The sequence below is a fragment of the Rhineura floridana genome, chromosome 19 (genome assembly GCF_030035675.1).
Source record: "Rhineura floridana isolate rRhiFlo1 chromosome 19, rRhiFlo1.hap2, whole genome shotgun sequence".
NCBI classification, from domain to species: domain Eukaryota; kingdom Metazoa; phylum Chordata; class Lepidosauria; order Squamata; family Rhineuridae; genus Rhineura; species Rhineura floridana.
The window spans coordinates 11,091,095-11,117,919 of record NC_084498.1 but is presented as its reverse complement, the minus strand read 5'-3'; the positions used below and the strand labels follow the sequence as shown (position 1 = coordinate 11,117,919).

At 43.7% G+C, this 26,825-nt stretch overlaps 1 protein-coding gene across 1 annotated transcript in view; it reads right to left on the bottom strand.

Moving 5' to 3' along the window:
- Positions 1-3,754: 3,754 nt before the first annotated feature.
- Positions 3,755-26,825, bottom strand: part of TMEM132B (transmembrane protein 132B) — a 592,456-nt gene continuing 569,385 nt past the window's right edge. Inside the window, exons 6-9 of the mRNA XM_061602989.1 lie at positions 19,321-19,526; positions 10,348-10,621; positions 7,172-7,363; positions 3,755-4,909 (exon numbers count right to left, since the gene is read on the bottom strand). Coding sequence (XP_061458973.1) covers positions 3,755-4,909; positions 7,172-7,363; positions 10,348-10,621; positions 19,321-19,526 — 1,827 coding nt within the window. The remainder of the gene's footprint in view (positions 4,910-7,171; positions 7,364-10,347; positions 10,622-19,320; positions 19,527-26,825) is intronic.

Genomic DNA, 26,825 nt, shown 5'->3' with positions numbered 1-26,825 from the left:
TTGTTCCTAGAAAAGATAATAAAGGTTCTATTGGAAAGCAAAGCAATTTAAACAACTTAAATAGAGCGGCTGCACCACACTTTAGATGTCTTTTCATCTTGACATTTTCAAAGCTTCACACTTCTTTTTTAAAAGAAATCATGTTAAAATAGAGATTTTTAATTGCTTTCAAAACATTAAGAAATCTCACCAAATGATTCCCCACCTCTTTTGGAAAACCATGAACAAGTCCTTCAGACTTGTCCTTAGACTTCAATCTAAATAGTGGGTGCTTCAGGAGAAGGACAAGAAATGGTGGACAATTGCCACAGAAGATAGGAATAAAACAAATTCAGGTTCACCCAAGTGGGTTTAGAAACACAGGAAGATGACTTACACACAATCAGACCATTGTTGGTTCATATAGTTCAGTATTGTCTATACCAGGGCTGGGAAACCTTTTTCAGCCCAAGGACCATATTTCCTCTGGGCAACCTTCCAGTGGCAGCATGGGGCTAGAGTCAAAAATAGGGTGAGCAGCCAATGTAAATTGTATTATTTATTTATTTATTTATTACACTTACACCCTTCCTTTCTTTCATTATAGAAGCCAAGGCAGCATACAAGTGGTTCCCAGGTGGTCTCCTATCCAGGCACTGACCAGACCCAGCCCTGCTTAGCTTCAGCAAAGGGTAGCCTCAGACCATAACCTGGGACAAATTCTACCTTTGTACACTAGGCTAATTTCTACACACACATTTATACACCCTTCTCTTTCCTGCATCCAGGGAAGCAAGAGCCATTACCAGAATTCAAGGACACATTCCAGTCAGGCAAAGCCACTGAAGGAGGTCGTGAAGCATGGGGAGAGTCCTGGGGAGAGTCCTGGGGAGAGTTCCAAGGGCCAGACAGAGAGATCTGGAGGGCTGCATTTGGCCCCAGGCCTGAGGTTTCCCCACCCCAGTCTATATTGATTGGCAGAGGCTCTCCAGGGGCTTCAAATAGTAATATTTCCCAGCCCTACCTCAAGATGCCATGGATTGAACCAAGAAACTTTACCCATGCAAAGCATATGCTCTACCCTCTACCATGGAGCTGTGCCCATCCCTCTGAAACGTAATCTGAGGGGCTGTGTTGAATCAAGGCCTAAAGTTTCAAAGCTGATCTTGTGAAGGTGCCTTTGAATTCTGTGCTGTAAGACAAGATGATCTCAGGGCTCGTTAAATAACCATTTTCCCTCATGTGGTGGGAAGAGTACCATGTACGAATTGTTCCAAAGACCAAAGTAGATAAGACACTGGAAATACGTGATCAGATCCTCCCTTTCTTTATGTATGTGTAAAGGGGTGGGTGTGATCTAGATCAAGGTCATGGAGTGCTGAGTGTGACAGTTAACCCTTTGCCCCCTGTGTCATTTTCCTGGTGGAAATCACCCACCTACCCTCCCTTAAAGTAGCTATTTGTCCATTAATAATGATGATGATGATGATGATGAAGAAGTTTCCAATAATGTAGCAAATAACAGCTTTGGGTGAGTGATTTTCATGAGGATCATCTTTTTTAAGAATTTAAGAACATTCCTGTTTATCCAGACATTGGATGGCTGAAAGATGACAACTGTTACACTGTTATTAGAATGTTTTAAAACTGGTTTTAGGGTTTTTTTCAAATGATATTGTTTTAATGATGTGTTTGCCACCCTAGACCTCTTTGGGAAGAAGAACAGGCTATAAATTGAATACAATAAATAAATAATGCAGAGGACACATAGGATTCCCAGGTGGTCAGTCTTCCATCAAGGCATTCACCAGGCCTGGACCCAGTGAAGGCTGGTCTATTAGGAAAAAGGGGCACTGCTGCCCCACCAAGCGCAGTCTGCTCCCAGCCAGCCTCCACCTGGCTGCCTTCTTACATACAACCAGTCCAGGGATGACATTGCCTGTCATCCTCCTCCTCTTTAGTCCCAGAATTCATCAAGGAGGAGGATGGGGACAACACTAGAATGAGATGGCTCCGCCTGTCATTCGCTCTGACTCTCCTACTGTTGGGCTTTCTGATTTCCACCCTACCAGTCCCAATGGGCACCCCCCCACCTACCAATAAGGTGGATGCAAAGTAAACCTTCAAACTACGCTTGGGATTTTTGAAATGGTGATATTGCAAACCTAAAATGAAAACAAAAACCAGAATAGTTCTCCCCCCCCAAGATTTTATTAATGTATGTACAGTTTCCCTGTAAGAAGACAGATCCTTTTCTTTTCCAGTGCAAGATTTGTACCTTTTCTATATTGAAAGAAAGAAAGAAAGAAAGAAAGAAAGAAAGAAAGAAAGAAAGAAAGAAAGAAAGAAAGAAAGAAAGAAAGAAAGAAAGAAAGAAAGGAAGGAAGGAAGGAAGGAAGGGAGGAAGGAAGGAAGGAAGGAAGGAAGAAAGAAAGAAAGAAAGAAAGAAAGAAAGAAAGAAAGAAAGAAAGAAAGAAAGAAAGAAAGAAAGAAAGAAAGAAAGAAAGAAAGAAAGGAAGGAAGGAAGGAAGGAAGGAAGAAAGAAAGAAAGAAAGAAAGAAAGAAAGAAAGAAAGAAAGAAAGAAAGAAAGAAAGAAAGAAAGAAAGAAAGAAAGAAAGAAAGAAAGAAAGAAAGAAAAGGATATCATTAGGGAACAATATCAAACAGCTACAAAACAAATCCTTTAAACACAGAAATTAGGGCTGTCACACAACTGAAACATTAAGCCGATTAATCATTGAGTTTTAATGGATTAATCAATTCATTAATTGATTAGTCTTGCATAAATTTGCACATAAATACATTTATTTTTAAAGAACTCTCTTTTTTTGTTTTATTTTTAGATGACACCTGCATATGCCACATCTGAGAAGAGGCATTCCATGTGTGAGAAAAGCAGGGAGATGCCTCTTCCAAGACGGCGGCTATCTCTGATGCCTTTTTAGTACTTGCATTTAAAGCAGTTATTTTTTTCCAAGAAATAATCTGCTGCCCAGTTTATTGGGGACACTTCTTCCATCATTTGCAAGGGTTTTATTTGATTTATCGACTAAACGTTGCAGCCTGATTAGCCATATATTGTAGTCAGCTTTGGTACATCTGGGGTGTGTGTGGAATATCCTCAAAAGAAAATACGTAAAATACCATAAAACCAAGGAAGGCTTATAAACAATACAGTTGAACAAATTAATCACAGAGATTTTTTAAAAAACAAATCCCTAGAAAGTATATCTGCCTGCATTTCTTATAATCAGATTACATTAGGCCAATTCATTCTGATCCTTGAAAATGACCCTGTATTCTGGCTTTAAGCAAGGAATGTCTACTGTGCTTTTACAAAGAGTATTTTCTAGAAAAGTCATTGACCCCCACCCACCCACAAAATTGTTCATTTTCCAAAGTAACAGCTCATTGTAACACGATACACCAACCCATCTTCTCTGAGTCTAGGTGCTACTGGATCAGCATTAGCTAGTACCAATGGCTATATGAAACAGCTGGTTTTGTGCAATACCTCTAAGAGTTGTAGGTAGCTGTTAGGGGGGATAACACCCCCTTGTACCTGATGGTACAGGGAATAACAAAGCCAGCTTTTTCTTGCACCTGATGAAAACAATGTGAAGTTAGTATCTCTGGTCCTCCAAACATTTTGGAGAGCCTTCTCCTATTGCTGGCTGGGTTTGAGTGCTCCATCATCCATAAACAAGAAGGCATAAAGGTGAATACAAAGATAAGAAAGTTTTTTCATGATATATATATATATATAGTTTTTTTTTACATATTGTCTTGCAGCCTTTCCATATAGTCTCTAAGTTCCTGGGAATCCCCTAAGTTCATATCTTGGCATACCCATTTGATATTATCGTCATTGTCAAAGAGAATGGAGTTAGTATATGGGCCACCATCCTCTGGCAGGATGGTGGTATAGGATGTGAATTTGACTCTTTTCCGTTTGGGCACAGGAGGGTTGATAGGTTCATTTGTGATGTCTTTCTCACAAGCATATTCAGCAGACCGGAGGATTTGGTTGTGTAGGCTCTTCTGAGAGCTCCCATTGAGAAGGAAATTGCTTTCCTCAAACTGCATCCTTCTGTCTATCATGGTTGTGCACTCCTCAGATGGGAACGAAATGTCCACTGGGTTCTCCAAGAGTTCAACCTCATTCCCAAGCCACACCCAGTCATGGGAATGAGGGATGTTGCCTTGCTCACTGACAGCAAACCTTTTGTGCCGGTACTTCCAAGCAAATGCCACACAGTTAATTAAGAAAACCAATATGGCTAAACAGAAAACACACAAGAGGGCATACATGCCAATCTCAAGATCCGTTAAACCTCTGGAAGCCAAAGTGAAGTCACTGGGGCTGTTGTGCCCTGGAATGTCAACTTGGACGGGGAAGCTTGTAAAGGAGGTTGGACCATTTGGGAGCTGACCATCCCCATCAGCATTTTTTTGATGAACTGGAATCTTGGAAGTTGTGCTTTGGTTGGTAGCCTCTTCATGATTAATAGAAGCCCCATGTTTGGGCCAGTCTTGCCCTGACCTCTCTTGCTCCAATGACTTCTCTACAGAATTACTCTCATGGCTTTTAAAATCACCATTGACACCTTCAGTGTCATTGGTGTCCTCTTTGTGGTCTGAATCCTTCTGGCCAAACTTGACTTTGATGCTTCCTTTCCCCACAGCCAAGCTGCTCTTCCGCTTGGACTTCTGACAAGGTTCACTGATTGCCATTTCTATTTTAATGAGTGGCCCCTGACCTTCACCTTCTGCCACCACCACAGGCCAGTCATCCTCATGGCTTTGATGGACAGACACCACCATTTCATCCAGCGATGTAATAGCAAGAGAGAAATCTTTTGGATCATAGATGTCTAAGGGCGTCACAGTACCATCGCTGAACAAAATCCAACCACTGACCAAAGCTTCCTACAACACAAAAGAAGAAGAAAATGAAGACCATACAAAAAAGACATTTAAGGGAGCTGCCAGAAATGTTTCAATTTTTTAGGAAGCACAACTACTTGAGAAGCAGGAGAGTCATGATCTTGGGTCTTCTCATTTTGAAATTCTCCTAATTTTGCAATGCAGTTAATGTGTAAAAAAATCACATACTAGGATAAAATGTGCATATTTGGGCAAATAGCAGTGAAAATACAGAAATGCATTATATTGGGGAAATTGCTTGCAAGAATATGTACATTAGTTAAAACTACATACACAATTATGATTATTAGGAGAAATTCGCTCTAAAATGCTGATGAATTTTCATGAGTTTCTTTTTTTTAAAAAGAATCGCAAATTGTTGTGGAAATGAGGCAAACTGAATTTAAGATTAGAAAAATGAGAAATGAAGAGAACCAAAATTAATAGATTTGTCTTTCCCTACCCTCTCCTCTCCCCATGTGATCTGGGTATCTCCTCACAATCTCCTCTGGAGGTTTGGGGGAAACCCCAGCAGTGGTGGCTGACGGCTCCCGTGTCAGTGGGGCAGTGAAATCCAGGATTTGGTCAAAATTTTCAGTGAGATGTCCAAGGTGCTGAAACCTTGGAGAACAAACCCGGAGTGGGTTTTGCTGCTCCACTGACATGAGAGCCACCAGCTGCCACTGAACATCACAACAGATTTGGGGGCACGTTGGTGGAGGAGAGGAAGGGGATGTTCTCTTTCATGAGCAGAAGTCTTTCCACAAGGGCTCATAGTCTGTAGCATCTTGGGAAGTAGGTACAAAGGAAGATCTTTACAAAGAGATGACTAAGAAGTACTATGATGCCCATCTTTGAATATTTGGAAGGCTGTCACATAGATGAGGGAGCAAACGTTGGTTGTTCTGGACAGAAGGAGGGTTCAAATTGCAAGTGAAAAGGTTTAGGTTAAACACTAGATAGAGCTTTTTGACAGCACAAGCTGTTCAACAGTGGAAGAGACTGCCTTGGAAAGTGGTGAAATCTTTTTCATTAGAGGTTTTTAAGCAGAGACTGGATGGTCACCTTTCAGGGGGTGCCTTAGCTGCAGAGTTCCTGTATTGGCAGTAGGAGGGACTACATGGCCTTTGAGGTTCCTTCTAACTCTATGACTGAATGATCTCTGCCAGAATCCTTCAGGCAGTTGGAGTAGACCAGGCATGGGGAACATGTGGCCCTCCCATCATCTCTGACCGTAGGCCATGCTGGCTGGGATTGATGGGAATTGGAGGCACCTTTAGCCCTCCAGATTTTGATGACTTACAGTTCACTTCAGCCCCAGCAAGCATGGCCAGGGCTGATGAGTACTGTAGTTCAACAACATTTGGAAGGTTAAAGGCTCCCCACACCTGGAGTACAATAATCTCTGGAGAACCACAAGTTTCCCATCATTGGAGAAGACAATGCTGGGCAAGATGGACCAATGGTTTGACCCAGCAGAGCTCATCTTATGACCTTATCAATTGACTTTCATGCTTCCATGCCTTCCTATATACACTTTGCTTTTTATCCATGTAGGTTCCAAAACACCCTATAAGAAGATCCAAAGAACCCTGCTGGATCAAACCAAGGGCCCACCAAGTTGTGGCTGGTGCCCATTGGGACTGGTAGGGTGGAAAGCAGGGAGGCCAAGACAGCCATTCACAAACAGAACCAACTAATTCCAGTGTTGACCCCAACCTCTTCCCTACTGACTTCTACAAAGGTGACACTGAGGCTAAGAGGAGAAAGTTACCAGGCAGTGCCCCTGTCCCCTCTGGAAGAAGGTAGGCAGATGGGATTGGTTTACAGCAGAATGAGTTTGGTGGCGCAGTGCCCCACTCACCCTAATGGACCAGCCTCTAGTCCAGCATCCTCTATTCACAGTGGTCAACCAGATGACTATGGGAAGCCCTCAAGCAGAACCCCAGTGCAACAGCACACTCACAACACCATTCCCCAGTTCCCCTCTAACTTATTCTCTTCACCTCTCTTAATTCAATTTCTGATACTATCCAATAGGTCACATAATCTAACATGATTATAAGGACATAAGAAAAACCTGCTGATCAGGCGAAAGGCCCATGCCCTCCTCACTTGTGATTTTCTTATGTTCTTATATTCCCATGAACTTATCTTTTGCATTAACTTTCATTTAACCTCAACTGGTTATCTAGTAATTGCCGATTTACTGATAAAATAATACAATTCTATGCTTTTAATTAATGCTGCCAGTGCATCTCCCACCTGTTTTGGTGAATGAAGAATATCAGATGCCGATGCTGTAGAAACAATCACCCTCTTGTTTCCTTTACTTATCTGGAGTGAGAGGGACAAGCCTGCTACAAGCTGTACCCCAAGGTCTGTGATGGTCACCCGGTCTTCCAGGACAATCACTGTCTTCTCAGCCAAAATGGAATCAGAGAGAGGTGAGAGGACCTTTTTAAAAAAAATTATAAAGAAGGAAAGGAAAGATGATGACAATCCTTATTAAACAGTTGCTGACCTGCCCAAAGTCACTTTCCTATCCTGGAGTCTTTCCATCATGAGATCCCAGTAATTGGTTACCACATTTCAAGATGAGAACTCCTCAGATGGCCAAAGCTCAGTGGTAGAACAGCTGCTTTGCATACAGAAGGTCCCAGGTTCAATCCCCGACATCTTCAGGTAGGGCTACTTGCCTGAAACCCTGGACAGCTGCTGCCAGTCAGTGTAGGCAGTGTAGAGTTAGATGGCCCAATGGTCTAATTCAGGATAAGGCAGCTTTCTATGTTCCTATGCTCCTCTTAGCCAATCTAGCCCTATTAGGTACCCGTTCTGTCCACATTTACCAGGGAGTAAGCCTCATTGAACTAAATACAGCTTACTTATGAGTCAACATGCACAGGATTATCTATAGGCTTTTCCAGCATCTCCACACTTACAAGGCTATCAGATCAGAGAGCTGAGAAAGGACAGAAAACTAACACTGACAAAAAGCACTACTCAGTTGACTCAGTGTAAAGTAGGTCCATAGCTTCATATATGTGGAAAATATGCTGTAGGACATGCACAAATACATTTTTTTAGAATGCTAAAAATAGGTCTGTGCTAAAAATGTGACATGCAAAGTAGCATTCACTCTGTCAGTTACCTGACAGTGTGGGAGTAGCCAATGTGGTGACTTCCAGATGCTACTGGATTCCAACTCCCAGCAGCCCCAGCCAACATGGCCAATGATCAAGGATGATGGGACTTGTTGCCCAACAACATCTGGAGGGTATGATGGATGCCACCACCCTCAGAAACATGGGGTGGGTGGGATGGTCCAGGAAAGGGCCTTCTTTGTGTCAGCCCCTAAGTTGTGGAATTCATTCTTCACAGAGGTGTGCCTGGCACCTTTCTGATATAGCTTTCATCATATGCTGAAGATGCACCTCTTTACCCTGGCTTTTCACATTTGAGAGAGATGTATTTTAGGATGTTCTCTAGTTCTGACTGCAATTTGTTTTAAACTGTTTTAATATTGTATTTTGTATTGTTGTGATCCATCTTGGGGCCTCTGGGGAAGGCAGAGTAATTTATTGTTGTTGTTGTTGTTGTTAAAATCATCTTTATTTATTTATTTATTTATTGCTTGCTTGCTTGCTTGCTTGCACGCACTTGTATACCACCCCATAGCCGAAGCTCTCTGGGCAATCAAAAACATTAAAACAAATATACAATTTAAAACACATATTTTAAAAACAATTTAAAACACAATTTTAAAATTTAAAACAAATATAAAACCAATTTGAAATACATGCTAAAATGCCTGGGAGAAGAGGAAAGTCTTGACCTGGCGCTGAAAAGATAACAGTATGGGCGCCAGGCACACCTCGTCAGGGAGATCATTCCATAATTTGGGGGCCACCACTGAGAAGGCCCTCTCCCTTGTTGCCACCCTCCCAGCTTCCCTTGGAGTAGGCACCCGGAGGAGGGCCTTTGATCTTGAACGTAGTGTATGGGTGGGTTCGTATCGGGAGAGGCGTTCCATCAGGTATTGTGGTCCCAAGCCGTGTAAGGTTTTATAGGTTAAAACTAGCACCTTGAATTGAGCTCAGAAACATACAGGCAGCCAACGCAAGCGGGCCAGAATCGGTTCAGACTGTCTGGTCCCTGTTATCTGGCTGCTGCATATTGCACAAGCTGCAGTTTCCGAACAGTCTTCAAAAGCAGCCCCATGTAGAGTGCATAGCAGTAATCTAATTTGGAGGTTACCAGAGCATGGACAACTGAAGCCAGGTTATCCCTGTCCAGATAGAGACGTAGTTGGGCCACCAACCGAAGTTGGTAGAAGGCACTCCGTGCCACTGAGGCTACCTGAACCTCAAGTGACAGAGATGATTCTAGGAGAACCCCCAAGCTACAAACCTGCTCCTTGAGGGGGAGTGCAACCCCATCTAGGACAGGTTGGACATCCACCATCTGGTCAGAAGAACCACCCACTAGCAGCATCTCAGTCTTGTCTGGATGGAGCCTCAGTTTATTAGCCCTCATCCAGTCCATTGTCGCAGCCAGGCACTGGTTCAGCACATTGACAGCCTCACCTGAAGAAGATGAAAAGGAGAAATAGAGCTGCGTGTCATCAGCATACTGATGGCAACACACTCCACAGCTCCGGATGACCGCACCCAACGGTTTCATGTAGATGTTGAACAGCATGGGGGACAGAACTGACCCCCGTGGAACCCCATACTGGAGAGTCCAGGGTGCCGAGCAATGTTCCCCAAGCACCACCTTCTGGAGGCGACCTGCCAAGTAGGAGTGGAACCACCGCAATGCAGTACCTCCCACTCCCAACTCAGCTAGTCTCCCCAGAAGGATACCATGGTCAATGGTATCGAAAGCCGCTGAGAGATCAAGGAGAATCAACAGTGTCACACTCCCCCTGTCTCTCTCCCGACAAAGGTCATCATACAGAGCAACCAAGGCTGTTTCTGTTCCAAAACCAGGCCTGAAACCCGACTGAAATGGATCCAGAGTTATCATCATCTAATTAAATGTATATCTTGCCCTTCCTCCCTAAGGAGCCCTATGCAGCAAACAAATATTTTAAAACATCTTAAAAACAATTCCAATACAGATGCAGACTCAGCAACAACAACAGCAGCAGCAGCAGCAACAATACAACTGAACTAGGGAGCTAGCTCTTTATAAAGTCCCACAACTTCACCTCTCAGCAAATTTGTGGGGCTGTGACCCAAGTTGTGGGGACTGATGCATGAAAATACCAATAGATCATCAGACATAAGAATTAGCTTGCTGGAATAGTCTATCCTCCACTTTCTAACAGGAGACAGCCAACTATTACCCATGGCCATTGCTAGACCACTTTGATCTCTCCTCAGTATTAAGCAGCATTCTGGCTAACGCTTCTGTTGGCCCTCAACCTTGCTTCATACCTGAACTGTTGTGATTCCTTGCTCACGACCAATCAGAACCCGTCCATCTTGTAACTTGGCTACTTTGGATTCCTCCACCTTCATGAAGTCAGCCACGAGGTCTGTGATGTCAAACTGCCACTCAGAGCCGAGCATGTAGGTCAGCTGGCCTCCCAAATCGGACGATTCCGTCACAAACTGGGTAAGGACTCGCACCATGGCATGCTGGTACTGTAGGGTGCAGCCTCTGCCTTTTTTCTCATCATCCTCATCCTCATCGCTGTCACGTGTAGGCCTGTAGAACACACATATATTCAGATGCCAAGACAGTTGCCTGTGTTGCTCTTGCTGTATAGCTGTACTGTCTTCATTTTGAATATTGCAAAAATTATGGATTGTAGTCAACATAATGCTAAATCATAGTCCTGACAGCCAAAGAATTTCCACTTGTGCATTGGGATTTCTCTCCCCTCCCCTCCCCCCATGCACCCCTACATCTGTCTTAGGGGTTCCCCCAACCCTTCAGATTTGGGGAGGGTGCAGGGCACTGCAGGGGGAGGAGAGAGGAAAGTCCAACTGCACAAGTAGAAATCCTGTTAGTTGAATACTGCCCTAAAGGTTGTATCCAGTTTTAGTCCTCCTCAGAGTACACCCATTGAAATCAATGAACACCATTAACTTAAGTCCATTAATTTCAATAGGTCTACTCTGGGTATAAATTTAGTTGGCTACAGCCCTATTTTTTCAATGTGGCGTTTAAATGTGTGTCTCTGCTGGATTTCATAGCTGGATTCCATCTATTGCTGGGTTGGTTTTACTAATTATTAATTTTTACTCAGTTTCATTGAGTTGTTGCAGGGTTTACATTTATTCTATTGTACTGTGCACTTTGTCTAGAGAATAGTTCTTATTAGGCGACTCATCAGTCAAAGAAAATAAATAAACAGAATTTATGCATTGCCTACTTTATTTGGCCTCTCTGAATACGGAGAACTCACAAAGGTCCATTGGCATTACATTTTGTATGTCTCAGTCTAGAGAAGGGGTGGGGAAACTTTTTCAGTCTGAGGGCCACATTCCTTTCTGGACAAGCACCGGGCAGGGGGGTAACTGCAAGTGGTGGAAAGGGCCAAAAGCAAAACTGGGTGGATCAATACACATCATTTTATCTTTGTATAGTAGGCTAGTTTGTAAACACCTAGGGCTGGGGAAGGGCCATAGCTCAGTTGGTAAATCATCTGCCTTGCATGCAGAAGGTCCTAGGTTCAATCCCCGGCATCTCCAGGTAAGTGCTATGACAGAACCCAGTCTGGATGAGCCACAGCCAGTCAGTGTAGACAATACTGAGCTAGATGGACCAATTGTCTGACTCAGTATAAGGCAGCTTCATATGTCCCTAAGTTCACCCTCACATTCGCCTCTCTACCCAACATCTAGGCAAGAAAGAGGCATTATCAGAATTCAAGGACATGTTCCAGGAAGGCAAAAACATTCAAGGAGGATGGAGAGCAGGGCTGGAGAGGGTGGGTAGTGCTGCGAGAGCCTTAAGGGCCTGATAGGCAGGTTGGAGGGGAATACATTCATCCCTTAGTACTGAAGGTCCCCATCATCTGGTATAGAGGTAAGAGGTGAAAGGCTAGATGCTGGCTTTTTCTTTCATTCCTTCTATTCCAAGTAACCCACAGTGTACATGTATTATACAGCCACAAGAGTGGCTGTATACTATAGCCAGAGTGGATTTTTCACATTCCGCAATGTTAAATGGAAAATATCCCCCCATGCCATTCTGATGCTTCCCATAAGATCATTTCAAAACAAAACCTTACCAAACTTACAGTCCTGAACTCAGAAACACTTGCTTAACAACCCTCTCAATTTTCATGGCAATACACAAAACAGTCAGAGAGAACAGAGAGTTCAAAGTCTAAAAAGAGAGAGGAAAACCTCAGAGCCCTTTTGGACTTTCCCCCCCGAGAGTGCTAATAATCTGTTGAAATTCATTAAAAATCAGCCATGTTCACAGAGTACCTGTAATCCTATTACTGACCTTGCCCCATACTCTGACCTTCATCTTCTGCAGTTTAAAAGTTAAAAAAATGCCTGGCTGATTTTTAATTAATTTAAGAAATTTTGGCTTGAAGCCAATGATAACGCGGGGCATGCTCAGTAAGAACCAACTGTCAGTGTTCAAAAGCATCACAGCTGCTGAGCTTAGCTAATCAGAGAGCCACACCCACACCAGACTTGATTTCACTTGAGACAGTCATGGCTTCCCTCAAAGAATCCTGGGAAGTGTAGTTTGGGAAGGGTGCTGAGAGGAGACTCCTATTCCACTGAGAGAATGGTTTAACAGTCAGCCACTCTGATTGAAAGTCTGTGAGAGGAACACGGCATCTCCTAGCAACTCTCAGCACCCTTCACTAACTACACTTCCCAGGATTGTTTGAGAGAAGCCATAATTGGCTTTGAGCCATGGCTTTGAGAGAAGCCATGATAAATTGTGTTTTAAATTGTTTTCAAAAGATGTGTTTTTAAATTTGTATATTTGTTTTTAATGTTTTTAGTTATTGTAAACCACCCAGAGAGCTTTGGCTATGGGGCGGTATATAAATACAATAATTAAATAATGATTGTCCAAAGTGTAATAGAGGCCTGGTGTGGATGTGGCCAGGGCCAGCTTTGTTTTAAATTTGGGTGGGAGGTAGGGTTGCCAGGTTCAGGGCCTGAGACTGATCCTGTATCTTTAGGAGAAGAGAAAGTCAGCCAAGTGCAGGTGTTTTTGCAACATTGTAATGAGGAAAACCCAGAGCTTGGAAAAGTTACTTTTTAAAAACTGTAACTCCCATAAGTCCCAGCCAGCATGGCCACTGGATTGGACTGATGGGAGTTGTAGTTCAAAAAAGTAACTTTTCCAAGCTCTGGAAAAACCACAAGGTGGAATTCTCCCTTCCTCCTGCACAACTTTTAAAGATACAGAAGACCTCTTGGGAGGTCTTCTGTATCTTTAAAAGTTGTGCAGGGGGCAGGGAGAATTCCACCTTGTGGTTTTCCCCGTTACAGTGTTTCAAGAACACCTGCACTTGGCTGACATTCTCTTCTCCTAAAGATACAGGATCAGTCTCAGGCCCTGAACCTGGCAACCCCAGTGGGAGGCTACATGTGCCTTCTGTAGAATAAAAAAGTGGGGGAAATGCTGAAAAGCAATGATACTGTTCACAATGTTTTCCTTTTAGAAAGGAAAGGGGCTTCCCTTCTGCCCAGTGCCCACCCACCCAATCTCCTCCCCTTCCGCCTCCCTGCCCCTCCTCCGGGTCAGTGTTGGACTACGACCTGGGAGATCAGGGTTTGAATCTCCACACAGCCATGAAGCTGACTGGGTTACCTTGGGCCAGTCACTGCCTCTCAGCCTCAGAGGAAGGCAATGGTAAAACCACCTCTGAATACCATTTACCATGAAAGCCCAATTCAAAGGGTCGCCATAAGTCCGGTCAACTTGAAGGCAGTCCATTTCCATTTTCAAACATGATTGCACAGAAATAAATCCCATTGAACTCAAAAAGTATGCAAATGACCAAACCCACCCTCCCTTCTCCTCCCTCCTGACCCTCCCCTCCCCCATCCTTTGCCCCGCCCTCCCCCTCCCCTTCTCACCATATGCTCAGAGGCACGTTATCAGATTCTCGTAAGCTACACAGCAAGTGGATTGGACTGTGAAAGACCAACCCAAATTGTGTTTGCATTTTGACTCATTTGTAGGGCAGTACAATATCTCAGAGAGGAGGTCAGGTGTCCTGCTCCCCTGGTGCATTCACTATAGCTGCCCAATTTCCCTGCTTTTTAAAGTTTGACAGAAATATCTGTGAGCTATAGGTACGTTCTTAAACTGCAAGGTGTTTTGCCTGTTAGTGAATATATAGTGGACCTTGCTTCAGGTTGAAAGGTCCTCTGGTTGTGGGGGACCAAATGTCATCTGGTGAATCCCCTCTTCTATTAGCAGGTTCTGGCAGGCTGATCTGGCTATGGTGGAAGGGCTCTGAGCACCATGCCCAGAGTGTGAAACAGGCATGCAGGCACTGTGAGAAATTGTGAGAAATTGTGAGAAATGCACCTTCTGTGCATTTTCAGAATTTCCACTTTTAAGGATGTCCACTTTTAAGGATGTCTTTCCACTCTGCCCAGGAACTCCAATCACAAAGGATTCTGGGATATGTCACTGGACATGCAAACTGAGTTTGGAGAGGGTGAATGGCACCAGCCAGCACAGCTTGTTCCCCCATGTGAACTGAGAGTGCCAGCTGCAACCACACTCCATTCTCTCCTGTTGGAGCTCCAGATGTTGTTGGAGCAAGTTGTTTGCTTGGCGATATCCAAGGTCCTGCAACTCCAGTCCAAGCCTACTTTCTGCATGACTAAGCCACCCTCAGGTGTCCATTATGCCCCATGGAGTCTCACTCGTGGTCAAGAGAGGACACTGAAGTTCTTCTCAGCTCATGCTAGCCCTCATTTTCTGAGCTGTTCCACCACCAATTTCCTCGTGACAAATACCCTCATTTTCAACATCCAATGACTCATTCTGATGCTTTGAGCAGCTGCGGAATGTTTGTAGCCATTCCATGATGTCACACCAGTTCTGCCAATGATTAGGGCTCGTCAGTGACGAGAGAAAGGCCGGCAGACAGTCTTTAGGCCTGTTATATACAGGAGATCCAAAGGGCACAATGTCAATATGCATCACATAGCTCTTTAGGCAGCCCTCATAAGAAATGAACAAAAATCACTTCCACTCGAGTACTCCATTCGCAGAGGTAATGCATGAACTTCAACATGGGGATAATTATTTTCCAGGTGCATAATGAATCAAAATAAATGTTCTTGTTAAGACCATCGGTCTCTGCCTGCCTGGAGTTTCCTCCCTTTCTCCCCTCTCTTGTTTGACTTTAATTTTAATTTATTCCTTTCATTTGCTGAGATTGTGGGCTTTCCGACAGTTCATTCTGCAAGTCAGTTTTTCTATTAGCCCAGCGCCGCTCAAGGTGCCATACAGTACATTAGTCATGAGTGCACACCTATCTGGAGAGCAGATTTCCATGTGGAAGAGCAGGCTGCTCATACTGATAGTGGCACATACCCAGATTAAATTATGATTCTCCCATCTACTGCAAATAAGGATAAAAGTCCTCCCCCTGCACTGTCTATGTGGATCAGTATGAGAAGCCGTATTTCTCCAGATAAGTTTTTATTATCTCCCCAGTTTATAAAGGATTCAGATCCTGACATTTGTTATTAATTTCTCTTTCAAGGAAAGCAACAGGCAGACCAGTGAATGGGTGCAATCAACAGCAATTTCAATGTCCAAGAATTTCAATGTGCTTCATAAGGACATTGGTCCAAATAGCTCAGTACTCTTTACACTGGCTGGCGGTGTCTCTCCAGGGTTTCAGGCAAGAGTCTCTTCCCAGCCCTACCTGAAGATGCTGGGGGTTGAACTTGGGACCTTCTGCACACAAGGCAGATGTTGGAGCTCCAGATGTTGTTGGAGCAAGTTGTTTGCTTGGCGATATCCAAGGTCCTGCAACTCCAGTCCAAGCCTACTTTCTGCATGACTAAGCCACTCTCAGGTGTCCACTAGGACCCATGGACTGCCACTTGTGGTCAGGAGAGGACACTGAAGGTCCATTGAACCATTGAGTTATGGTCCTTCCCCATCGAGGAACCCTGCTTGAGGCCCATTCAAATAAACATAGGAAGCTGCCTTATACTGACTCGCACCATTGATCCATCTAGCTCAGAACTGTCTACACCCACTCTGGTGCCCTCAAAATGTTTTAGGACTACTATTTCCATCAGCTCTAGCCAGCACAGCTAATGGGAACTGCAGTGTAAAAAAATCTGGAGGGCACCAGTACGGATGGATGGATCTGTCAATCCAGTTTCCCTCAGTCTCTCACTTCTCTAATCTTAAATTCAATCCCCCACATTTCCACATCAAATTGCAATTATAAAAGAATGTGGATGAACATTTGTCAGTAGTTTTGCCTTTAAATGTGACCTGAATCAAGTTTCTCGGCACCAAGCTGGATATGGCTGGCCTACACCGACTATAGCAGCTCCTCCCGGGATTTCAGGTAAGATTATTTCCCTGGAGGTACCAGGGACTAAACCTGGTGCCTTCTATTCTATATCATAGGTAAGGAACCTCAGGACAGGGGGCCAAATAATGCTCTACAAGCCTCTCTATCCAGCCTTCAGAACTGTCTCCAGGTGAAGCCCTTTCCACATCTGATGTGTCCTCCTTGAGTGCTTTTGCCTGGATGGAATGTGTCCTTGAACTTTGATCATGTGTCTTGCTTGCCTGAATGTGGAATGGAGAGATGTATGTGGGTGTGTAGAAACAACCTCTGGCTTTTACATGGCTCGAACGTAGCCTACTGTGCAACGGTAACAGTCACATTCATTGCTCTGCTCACTTTTGTCTCTGGCACCACCCACTTTTCCTTTGGCCTTGCACACTTTTGCCTCTTTCCCACCCTCCACTGGCATGAGGCCAGAGGCCAGACCTCAAACTGAAAAAGATTCCGCCGTCCCCTACTCTAGGTGCAAAGCATGTGCTCTTATAAAAGTAGTGTGCCATTTGAACCTGCCTTAGACCATTGGTCCATCTAGCTCAATATTGCCTACACCGATTGCCAGCAGCTCTCCAGGGTTTCAGACAGGACTGTTTCCCCGACCTGTGTGGAAATAGACATAGATGCTGAGGACTGAACCTGAGACCTGTAGGCAAAGCATGTGCTCTGCCCCTAAGGTACAGAGTCAGAAGGTGTGAAAGTGGACCCTTTATTTTTGCAGATATCTTTTATTTTATTCTGCATAGTGCCATCCAGCGTGCAGGACACCAGCCTACTTAACCTGTCAGAGTAGATACTTAATTTCCATATGGCAGTTTCATCGCTATTGTTTGTATTGTTCTGCAGATACGCATGATGTCCAGAAATGTTCTGCAGAATCGCAGGCAGTCTTACAGATTGATTGCTTTACTACACTTGCTTCCACTTTTTCCTGCAAGGCTCTCAGGGTGGAGAATAAGGTCCCTCAACAGGAGATAGCTGAGGCAGAAAGAGAGAGTGACTGATACAAGATCACCTAGTAAGCCGGATGGCCGAGAGGGGATTTGAACCTGGTTCATTCCATTCCTAGCCTGATCACTACACCACACTGGCTCTCATTATTTCAGATTTGAACTGGGGTTGTGCATTTTGATTGCACATCATGTTCTCCATTCAGCCATCACAAACACCAGGATAAGTTGATATAAAGCTGTTAGGAGGTCAGGAATGCATCGATGCATAAACAGGAACACTGGATTAGCTCTGCTGGTGTACCTGCACAGCCCGAACTTCACTACCGCCCCGCCTTGTCCCAGTCCATACCAGTAAATGGCAGCAACAGTGGTGTCAGGAGATTGGCTCTGTGGTACCACACTACTATGCCAGCCACTCCTGAAAGCTGGACTAATAAATACATCGACCCATATACATTTGCAAGATCATTAATTCCCAATGATTGTGCAGGAAGGACATTGGCAATGGGGGGATTCTGAGAATTTGAAGAGGGTCTTACTTTTAGATACAAAGTGACCAAGGGCCTTTATTTTATTTCATTTCATTTTTAGAGCTTGCTACTACTTCAAGCAGTGGCTAAACTGCTCAGAAACCTGCCCACATTTCCAAGAGTACATTGCTCCTGGGCATGAGATGATGTTATCATGCAGTGTCATTCCCAGAGGCATTCTCGCAGTGGTGGCTGGTGTCTATTGGGACTGGTGGGTCGGAAAGCAGGGAGACCCAACAGCAGGAGGAGCCAGAGCCAATGACAGAGACGGCTAATTCTAGTTTTCTCCCCCATTCTTCTCCTGCTTGCTGGGTTCTACAAAGGGCAACACTGAGACTAAGGTGGAGGAAGGTGACGGACAGTGCCACCCCCTGGATTGGCTTTAAGTAAAAAGGCAGACAGTAGTAGCTGGTGCCCATTGCAACTGGTGGGGTGGAAGGCAGGGAGCCCAAACAGTAGGTGCAGCCAGAGTAGGTGGAAGCAACTCATTATGGTTTTGTCCCTGTTCTCTTACTGCTGAGTTCTACAAGGGCAACGCTAAGACTGAGGAGTAGGAAGCTGATAAACAATGCTAGCCTCTTGGACTGTTTGTAAGAAGGCAGGCAGGTGGGGGCCGGCTGAGGTTGGTGGGGCAGGGGCCCATGTGCCCCAATACAGCAGCCTCTACTGAAGGCAGACAGGTGGGGACTAGTGGGGCAGTTCCCTATTAGCCCTACCAGCCTCCACTGCATTCTTGTTTTAAAAAGAAATGGGTGCCTATTCACCTCACCCATGCAATTAGTTTGTTTAAAAATAAACTTCCAACAGCTCTGTTAGAAGCAAGAACTATTGCATTCACTCATCCAAAAGAAAAAATGGTTGGCAGGCCATGTTGCAGGCAACCAACTGCAAATTTTCACAGCAAACAGCTTCCCCATTCCATCCCCCTTCCTGGGGAAAAAGAGCTAAAGAGGTGCCCAGTGGCTCTGTGGTAATCTGAATAGCTGCTGGTGAGGATGGCTTACCAGCCTGCAAACAGAGTAGCTATGTGGGCTGTTCTCCTTCTTTCAGCTGGCCCAATAAATATGAACTAGACACCTGAGGGGTTAAATTTTGAATGCTTGTCATAATGAGCTGACAGGCAGAATATTCACACTGTGCTAATGGCTGCTGAAGGCACACTTTGCCGCATCTGCAATGGCAGGTTTATTTTTGAAATGGATCCATCGCCCCTGAACAATTCAGCAGACATCTGCATAAGCAAATGTCCAACAACATGGTGAATGGGGAGGTAACCAGATGAGTCACTTAGCTCAAAGCCACCCCATTCACTTGAATGGGGAAACTGAGCTAGATGGCTTGTCTGTGTGACCCACAAGGACCATTCTTAAGGCATGGCACTGGTACCTTTTGTTTGAGGTGACGGGGATTCTCCAGCCCTTGATCTGACTCAATTCTGTATCGGAGATTTCTATTTGCAGAGGAAGTCGTGGAACCCAGACGGTGACTTCTAGCTGAGTGGTAAAATGCTGGTACGTGAAGTTCACAATGGTGTCCACTTTGCTTTTCATTTCCTTCCCATTAACAAAGATGGTGTCACAGTTGTCCGAAACCTTAAAAAACATCAAATAAGCAAAGCCCAAGAATCACTACAAATGTTACAGAGCTGGCTCTGAGTTTCTAAAGGCCCTTCTGCAACATACAGGCAGTGGGCTTCAAGCAAGGAAGACACCTGACATTTCCCCAACAAGATGTTCCTTCTGAAAGCTTGAATCGCTTCCATAATCCACTGTCCTTGCTAGTTTCCTTGTTACCATCAGAGCAGCAAAGTGAATGGATTTGCATCTAGGGCTTGGCATGGTGGGTTCATTCAACCAGTGAGCTACTCAGTATGAAAATGGTTTTCAAATGGCCATCCAGGGATCTACGGTGTTCCTCAGAAATGTATCAGGGATCCTTGATACTCAGTAACTGCAGAGAAGCTTTCCTGCTAGGCACCTGATCTACCACTAATGAGCTTCACTGCAATGTGCAGCCACAGGAGAGTATAGATCAAGGATGGGGAAACCCATGGCCCTCCAAATGTTGTTAGACTCCAGTTCCCATCATCCCCAGCCAGTATGGCCAATGGCTAGGGATGATGGGAGTAGTAATCCAACAATATCTGGAAGGCCATGAGTTCCCTATTTCTGTTCTAGACCTTGTTCTCTTCTACACACTTAGCCAATGTGATGCCCTCCAGATGTTATGGACTACAGCTCCCATCATCCCCTGACAGTATGGTTAATGGTGGAAGATTGTTGGAAGATTCAGGACAGACAAAAGAAAGTACGTCATGCAGCGCATAGTTAAACAATGGAATTCACTCCTACAGGAATCAGTGATGGCCACCAATGTGGAGGTCTTTAAAAGAAGATTAGACCAATTCATGGAGGACAGGGCTATCAATGGCTACTAGCCGTGATGGCTGTGCTCTGCCTCCATAGTCAGAGGCAGCATGCTTCTGAAAACCAGTTTCCAGAAGCTGCTCTTGCACTCAAGTCCTGCTTGCAAGCTTCCCATGGGCACCTGGCTGGCCATTATAAGAACAGGATGCTAGACTAGGAGTTGTCAACATGGTGCCTTTCATATGTTTTGGCCTACAGCTTCCATCAACATCTGGAGAGCGCCCACATAGGCACAACCCCTAGTTTCGATTGTCTTCTTAAATTACGGGCAATTCTGCTTTTCTCCACAGAAGACAACTGAAAGAACAGCAGTCCCTTAACGATGTTAGGCAATCTTTCTGCTAGTCTCTCTAGCTGGAACACAACGATCCATAAGAATATCAAAGTTGACAAGGATCAGATGTTATATTTATAGCTTTAGAGGAAGAGATATACGCTAGCAGGGTGAGGGGAGGTTTCTGAGCATCGTAAAATAAACCATTTCTCTTTCTTTTAATAAAAGGATAGTAAAACATAGTGCCAGACAATGATCCTTTAATGAGTCATAATAGGAATGTAAAACATAACAGTCTAGAATTGTCAAACCATAACTTCTTCATTCATGTATGTCTAGGGAGGGACCTGGAGTGCATTTCCTTGAACTGTATTCATTAAGAGCTGAAGTTATTGTGAACCTGGTTATTTATTTGTTATTTATTATTTAATTGAAATATTTATAATCTATCCTTCACCTGTACAGATGTACGAAAGGCACGAGATAAAATGAATCGCACCAAAATAGCACAATTCAGCAAGACCCTAAAATAATAATGTTTTTTGGTGAGGCATAAAATGCTGCTTGCTTTGTTTTCTCAAGTTTTCATGGCACTTAAATAAATGATCAGAATATTTTTTTAAAATCCTCTCATCTAGGACAGGGGTAGAAGAAGGACCTGATTCCCCACCCCAATGCTTTTTAGTCCCCCCCCTCCAAGGAGGTCAAGGTGGCATACATGGTTCTCCCCCTCTCCATTTTATCCTCACAACAACCCTGTGACGTAGGTTAGGCTGAGAGACAGTGACTGGCCCAAGGTCACCCAGTGAGCTTTGTGGCGGTGTGGGGATTTGAACCCTGGTCTCCCAGATCCTAGCCTGACACTCTAACAACTACACCATAATTCACCATAGAATGGTGTAACTCTTTAGGGGAACTGTGCATGTTTTGCAAACTTTGCAGCAAATGGCATTAGAGTTATGACCTCTCCGTCATAACTCCCCACAAAAGAGATACAATTGGGATGGTGCCAAATTGCATGATTTAATAGAAAAGTAAATCTTCATGGTATTCTTCATATGCCAAACCAAGGATGCAGTTCAAAAGCTGATCAGGGGCGCTTTTTTCTTTTCACATCACTTGTAGGCATCAAAGGCAGGGAAGGTTAATTACCGCTCAGTTTCATTTGACCTCCATAGGCAAGAGAGAACTAACTTGCTCCACCAGGCACCTGGCATCGAAGTTGCGTTGTGGCCGACATCCTAAATGGTGCAGCCAAGAGGAAGCTTTGAAGCAAGAGAGAGAGTGTGTGAAAAGATGCTCATCTTATATTCTGGGGAGGAGAAATCAGGCTTGGGGACCAGATGTGGCCCTCTAGGCCTCTCTGTTTGGCCCTCAGGCCTCTCTCTAGGTCATACCTCCTCCCCATGCCACACCTCTCCGCAGGCTTCACCTTTTACTAATCATCCCGTGTGCCTTCCTTGGCTGTGTCTCTCTGTGTGTAGAAACCTTTGGTTTTTGAGTGGCTGGAATGTAGCCACTTTTATGAGGCTCTTTGAAGATTGCCTACAAGGGAATATGGCCCTTGGCCTGAAAAATGTTCCCTACGCCTGCCGGGTGCTTGTGGCAGTGAATCCTTGTCATGAACAGAACATAGGAAGGAAGGAAGTGGAGAGGGAGGGGAAGGAGATAGACCTGAGAAAAGATGGGGAGGATAAGTTCATAAATTGATTGCAGAAGCCAACAGATATGCAATCTAGGTGCACTTTCACAATAAATACCATTGATGGAGGAGTCTCATGCAATTACTCTCTTTCAAGAGTTGGACAAATCTCCTTCATAGAATGGAAAATTTCCTTTCCTTCATGGCATCAAGCGGCTTCAGTGCAACTGGCCATTGCTGTATAGGTAGATTGAGCAGCTCATTGCATCCCATTTTAGTCTCGTGGGAACTCAGTAATAAACATGTTCTATCCTATTCCGTCCCCTTGCATGCTGTTCTGTTCTGGTCCATCTAGTTGTATACATTTGTTATTCATTTTGGCAACAGTTTCACACTTTTCTGTAAAATGTGCATTTTTCAAAAATGCATTCACCAGTAAGACATGCATCTATTTATTTATTTAAAATATTTATATGCCGCCCTTCTGCCCTATAACAGGGCACTCAAGGCGGCTTACAAAATAAAATCAAGCACATACATCATAAAATTGTAAACAGTAAAATCACAAAAACATTAAAATGAATTAAAATACATAAAATACAATTAAAATACATAAAATACAATATCTATCTATCTACACACATATATAAATAGGGAGTGGTGCTAAAGGGACTACAAAGGTAAAATTTAACGTAGAAGGCATACAATCAGTGTCTGGCTCTACCTTCAGTCCCTCCCAAAGGCTCTCCGGAACAAGATCGTTTTCAGAAGTCTCCAAAAAACCAACAGGGAGGGAGCAGAGTGGACTTCTTGGGGTAGGGTATTCCAAAGCTTGAGGGCCACAGCTGAGAAAGCTCTCTCTCGTGTGCCTGTCAGTCTAACATCTTTCACTCCAGGAATGCAGAGGAGACCAGAGGCAAATGATCTTAAATCCCGGGCAGGTAATTATGCTGGGCATGGCGTAAGTGGTCCCTCAGGTACATTGGTCCAAGGCTGCTTAGGGCTTTAAATGTCAAAAACAGCACTTTGAATTGGGCCCAGAAACAAATTGGGAGCCAGTGGAGTCGATAAAGCACAGGGGTGATATGCTCCCTGCGCCGTGCTCCAGTTAACATTCTGGCTGCTGCATTTTGAACCAACTGCAATTTCTGAACCGTTTTCAAAGGCAGCCCCATGTAGAGTGTGTTACAGTAATCAAGCCTTGATGTCTCGATGCCTCGAGATCTAGGATGCATCTTTTGCAATTACAAAAGATGTGCATTTTTGTGTGCACTTTTTTGCACACCAAAAACACATGGGAAAATTCAGAGAACTGTGCAATCCAATTGGAAAATGCATTCCAATCCACAAGCAAGTTTGGAAGCAGTGGGTTGGGGCAGTTTGCTGGGAAAAGCAGATTAAATAAATTCCTCCCCCATCCTTACTGACATGCCCTCTGAGGTGTGGAGTGAAGGAAACAGGCATCCATTCACTCCTCCACTGTGAAAAGACAACCGGCAATGTATGAACTGGAAGAGAGATGGGCAAGAAGGATGAGGGAGGAAAGACATGGACATTGAAGAGGTGACAGAGGAACTTTTTCCATGGTCCACTGATGCCAGAGCTATGTGTGTTGGAATTTCCCAGCTGCAGGCTGCTAATATACTCCAGCGTTTCACCGCTTGCATGAATTAAGGCCTTGTTTTACCCCTTGTTGTATTGGAAATACAATATAAGCCAGGAGTTGTATTCACAAATAGGCAAAACAAATCTTGAGGTTTAAGAACATACCTATAGCCACCACTCACTATATGCTCAGAGGCATGTTATCAAATTCTTCCAAGATACACAGGGAGTGAATTGGACTGTGAAAGACCAACCCAAATTGTGTTTGCATTCTTACAAATTTGTTGCGTAGTACAATATCTCAAAGAGGAGGTCAGGTCTCCTGCTCCCTTGGTGCATTCACTATAGCTGGCCAATTTCCCTGCTTTTTAAAGTTTGGTAGAAATATCTGTTGGCTATAGGTATGTTCTTAAAACACAAGGGCTTTTTTTTGCCTATTAATGAATTTCCCTGCTTTTTAATCTGGGAAGTAAGAAATGGGATCCTGTGCAAGTTGGCTGAGAATGGATTAACAATTTGCATGCTTATTGAGTTCAATGGTGTTTACTCCCATTCAATCATGCTTAGGATAAGTGAAACTGACCACAGGGGAGGGGAGGAGGTGAAAGTGCAGGGGTAGTGGAGGAGGAGGGCAGGTTGGATCATTTGCATGCTTCTGAGTTCAGTGGAATTTATTCTATGCAATCATTCTTAGGTTTGGTAAAACTCCCATGAGTTTAGAGAAAGATTAGAGAAATGAAAGGGAAATTTAAACCAAGAGTAGAGATGTTGAATAATCAACAGGAGAACACACTGACTGACAGAGGTGAAATAAAAGGAAGATGGAAGCAATACATGGAAGAACTCTATAAAAGAGATGACAGGATGACAGATTCATTCATGGAGGAACCATATGATGAAGAACCAGACATTTTAGAATGTGAGGTGAAAGCTGCTCTTAAAATACTTGGAAGAAACAAATCACCAGGAACAGATGGCATACCAATAGAGTTGCTACCAGTTATTGAGACTGAATCTGTCCAGATTTTGACAAAAAATTGTCAAGAAATATGGAAAACTAAACAATGGCCCACAGACTGGAAGCGTTCAGTATACATCCCAATTCCAAAGAAAGTGGATCTCAGAGAATGCAGTAATTGTCGAACTATTGCCTTAATATCCCATGCAAGTAAAGTAATGCTCAAGATTCTACAACAAAGGCTCTTACCATATACAGAGTGAGAAATGCCAGACATCCAAGCTGGATTTAGGAGGGGAAGAGGCACCAGAGATTATATTGCAAACATACGTTGGATAATGGAACGGACCAAGGAATTTCAGAAGAAAATCACCCTGTGCTTTATAGATTACAGCAAAGCCTTTGACTGTGTAGATGTAAAACTATGGAATGCTTTAAAAGAAATGGGGGTGCCACAGCATCCGATTGTCCTGATGCACAACCTATGCTCTGGACAAGAGGCTACTGTAAGAACAGAATATGGGGAAACCAATTGGTTCCCAATAGGAAAGGGTGTGAGAAAGGGGTGTATTTTATCACCCTATTTGTTTAATCTATACACAGAACATATCATACAGAATTGGGATTGGACCAAGATGAAGGAGGTATGGAAACTGGAGGGAGAAATATCAATAATTTAAGATATGCAGATCACCATACTACTAGGAGATTTGAAACAAATACTGTTGAAAGTTAAAGAGGAAAGCACAAAAGCAGGACTACAGCTGAACGTCAAGAAGACTAAAGTAATGACAACAGAAGATTTATATAACTTTAAAGTTGACAATCAGGACATTGAACTTGTCAAGGATTATCAATACCTTGGCACAGTCATTAACCAAAATGGAGAAAATAGTCAAGAAATCAGAAGAAGGCTAGGAGTGGGGAGGGCACCTATGAGAGAACTAGAATAGGTCCTCAAATGCAAAGATGTATCACTGAACACTAAAGTCAGAATCATTCAGACCATGGTATTCCCGATCTCTGTGTATGGATGTGAAAGTTGGACAGTGAAAAAAGCAGATAAGAGAAAAATCAACTCATTTGAAATGTGGTGTTGGAGGAGAGCTTTGCGCATACCATGGACTGCGAAAAAGACAAATAATTGGGTGATAGAACAAATTAAACTGGAACTGTCACTAGAAGCTACAATGATGAAACTGAGGTTATCGTACTGTGGACACATCATGAGAAGACATGATTCACTAGAAAAGACAATAATGCTGGGAAAAACAGAAGGGAGTAGATAAAGTGCAAGGCCAAACAAGAGATGGATTGATTCCATAAAGGAAGCCACAGACCTGAACTTACAAGATCTGAACAGTTCAGGACAGATGCTATTGGAGGTCACTGATTCATAGGGTTGCCATAAGTCATAATCGACTTGAAGGCACATAACACCACCACTTTGAACTCTTGATTCTTTCTGAGTGTTTTGTGTATCACCATGAGAACTTAGAGGGTTGTTAAGCAAGCGTTTCTGAGTTCAGGACTATAAGTTTTGCAAGGTTTTGTTTTGAAATGAGCTAATGGGAAGCATCAGAAAGGCATGGAGGGTATTTTCAATTTAACATTGTAGAATGCAAAAAATCCATGCTGGCTATAGTATACAGCCACTCTCATGGCTGTATAATTTTATGGAACCAAAGCAAAACTGCTGACAGTTTTTGTAACTTTTCAGAATGCTGAAAAATGCCTTTCTCGTTTTCAAAGTTCTCTGCATGCCTTGCAAAAAAACAACAACAACAAAAGTTTATGCATATATTCATTCCTCCATTTACATTGCCTTTGCTTGCCCTCACCATGTCAACACAGAGCCAATTGTGACTGGCTATGTAGCATTATGACATCATCTCACTCACTATAGGATCCCTGACTGAGTGTTATCACATAGGCGATAATGAACCTGAAAGGAGGAGGAAGGAGCAGGCTCTGGAAGCAATGATC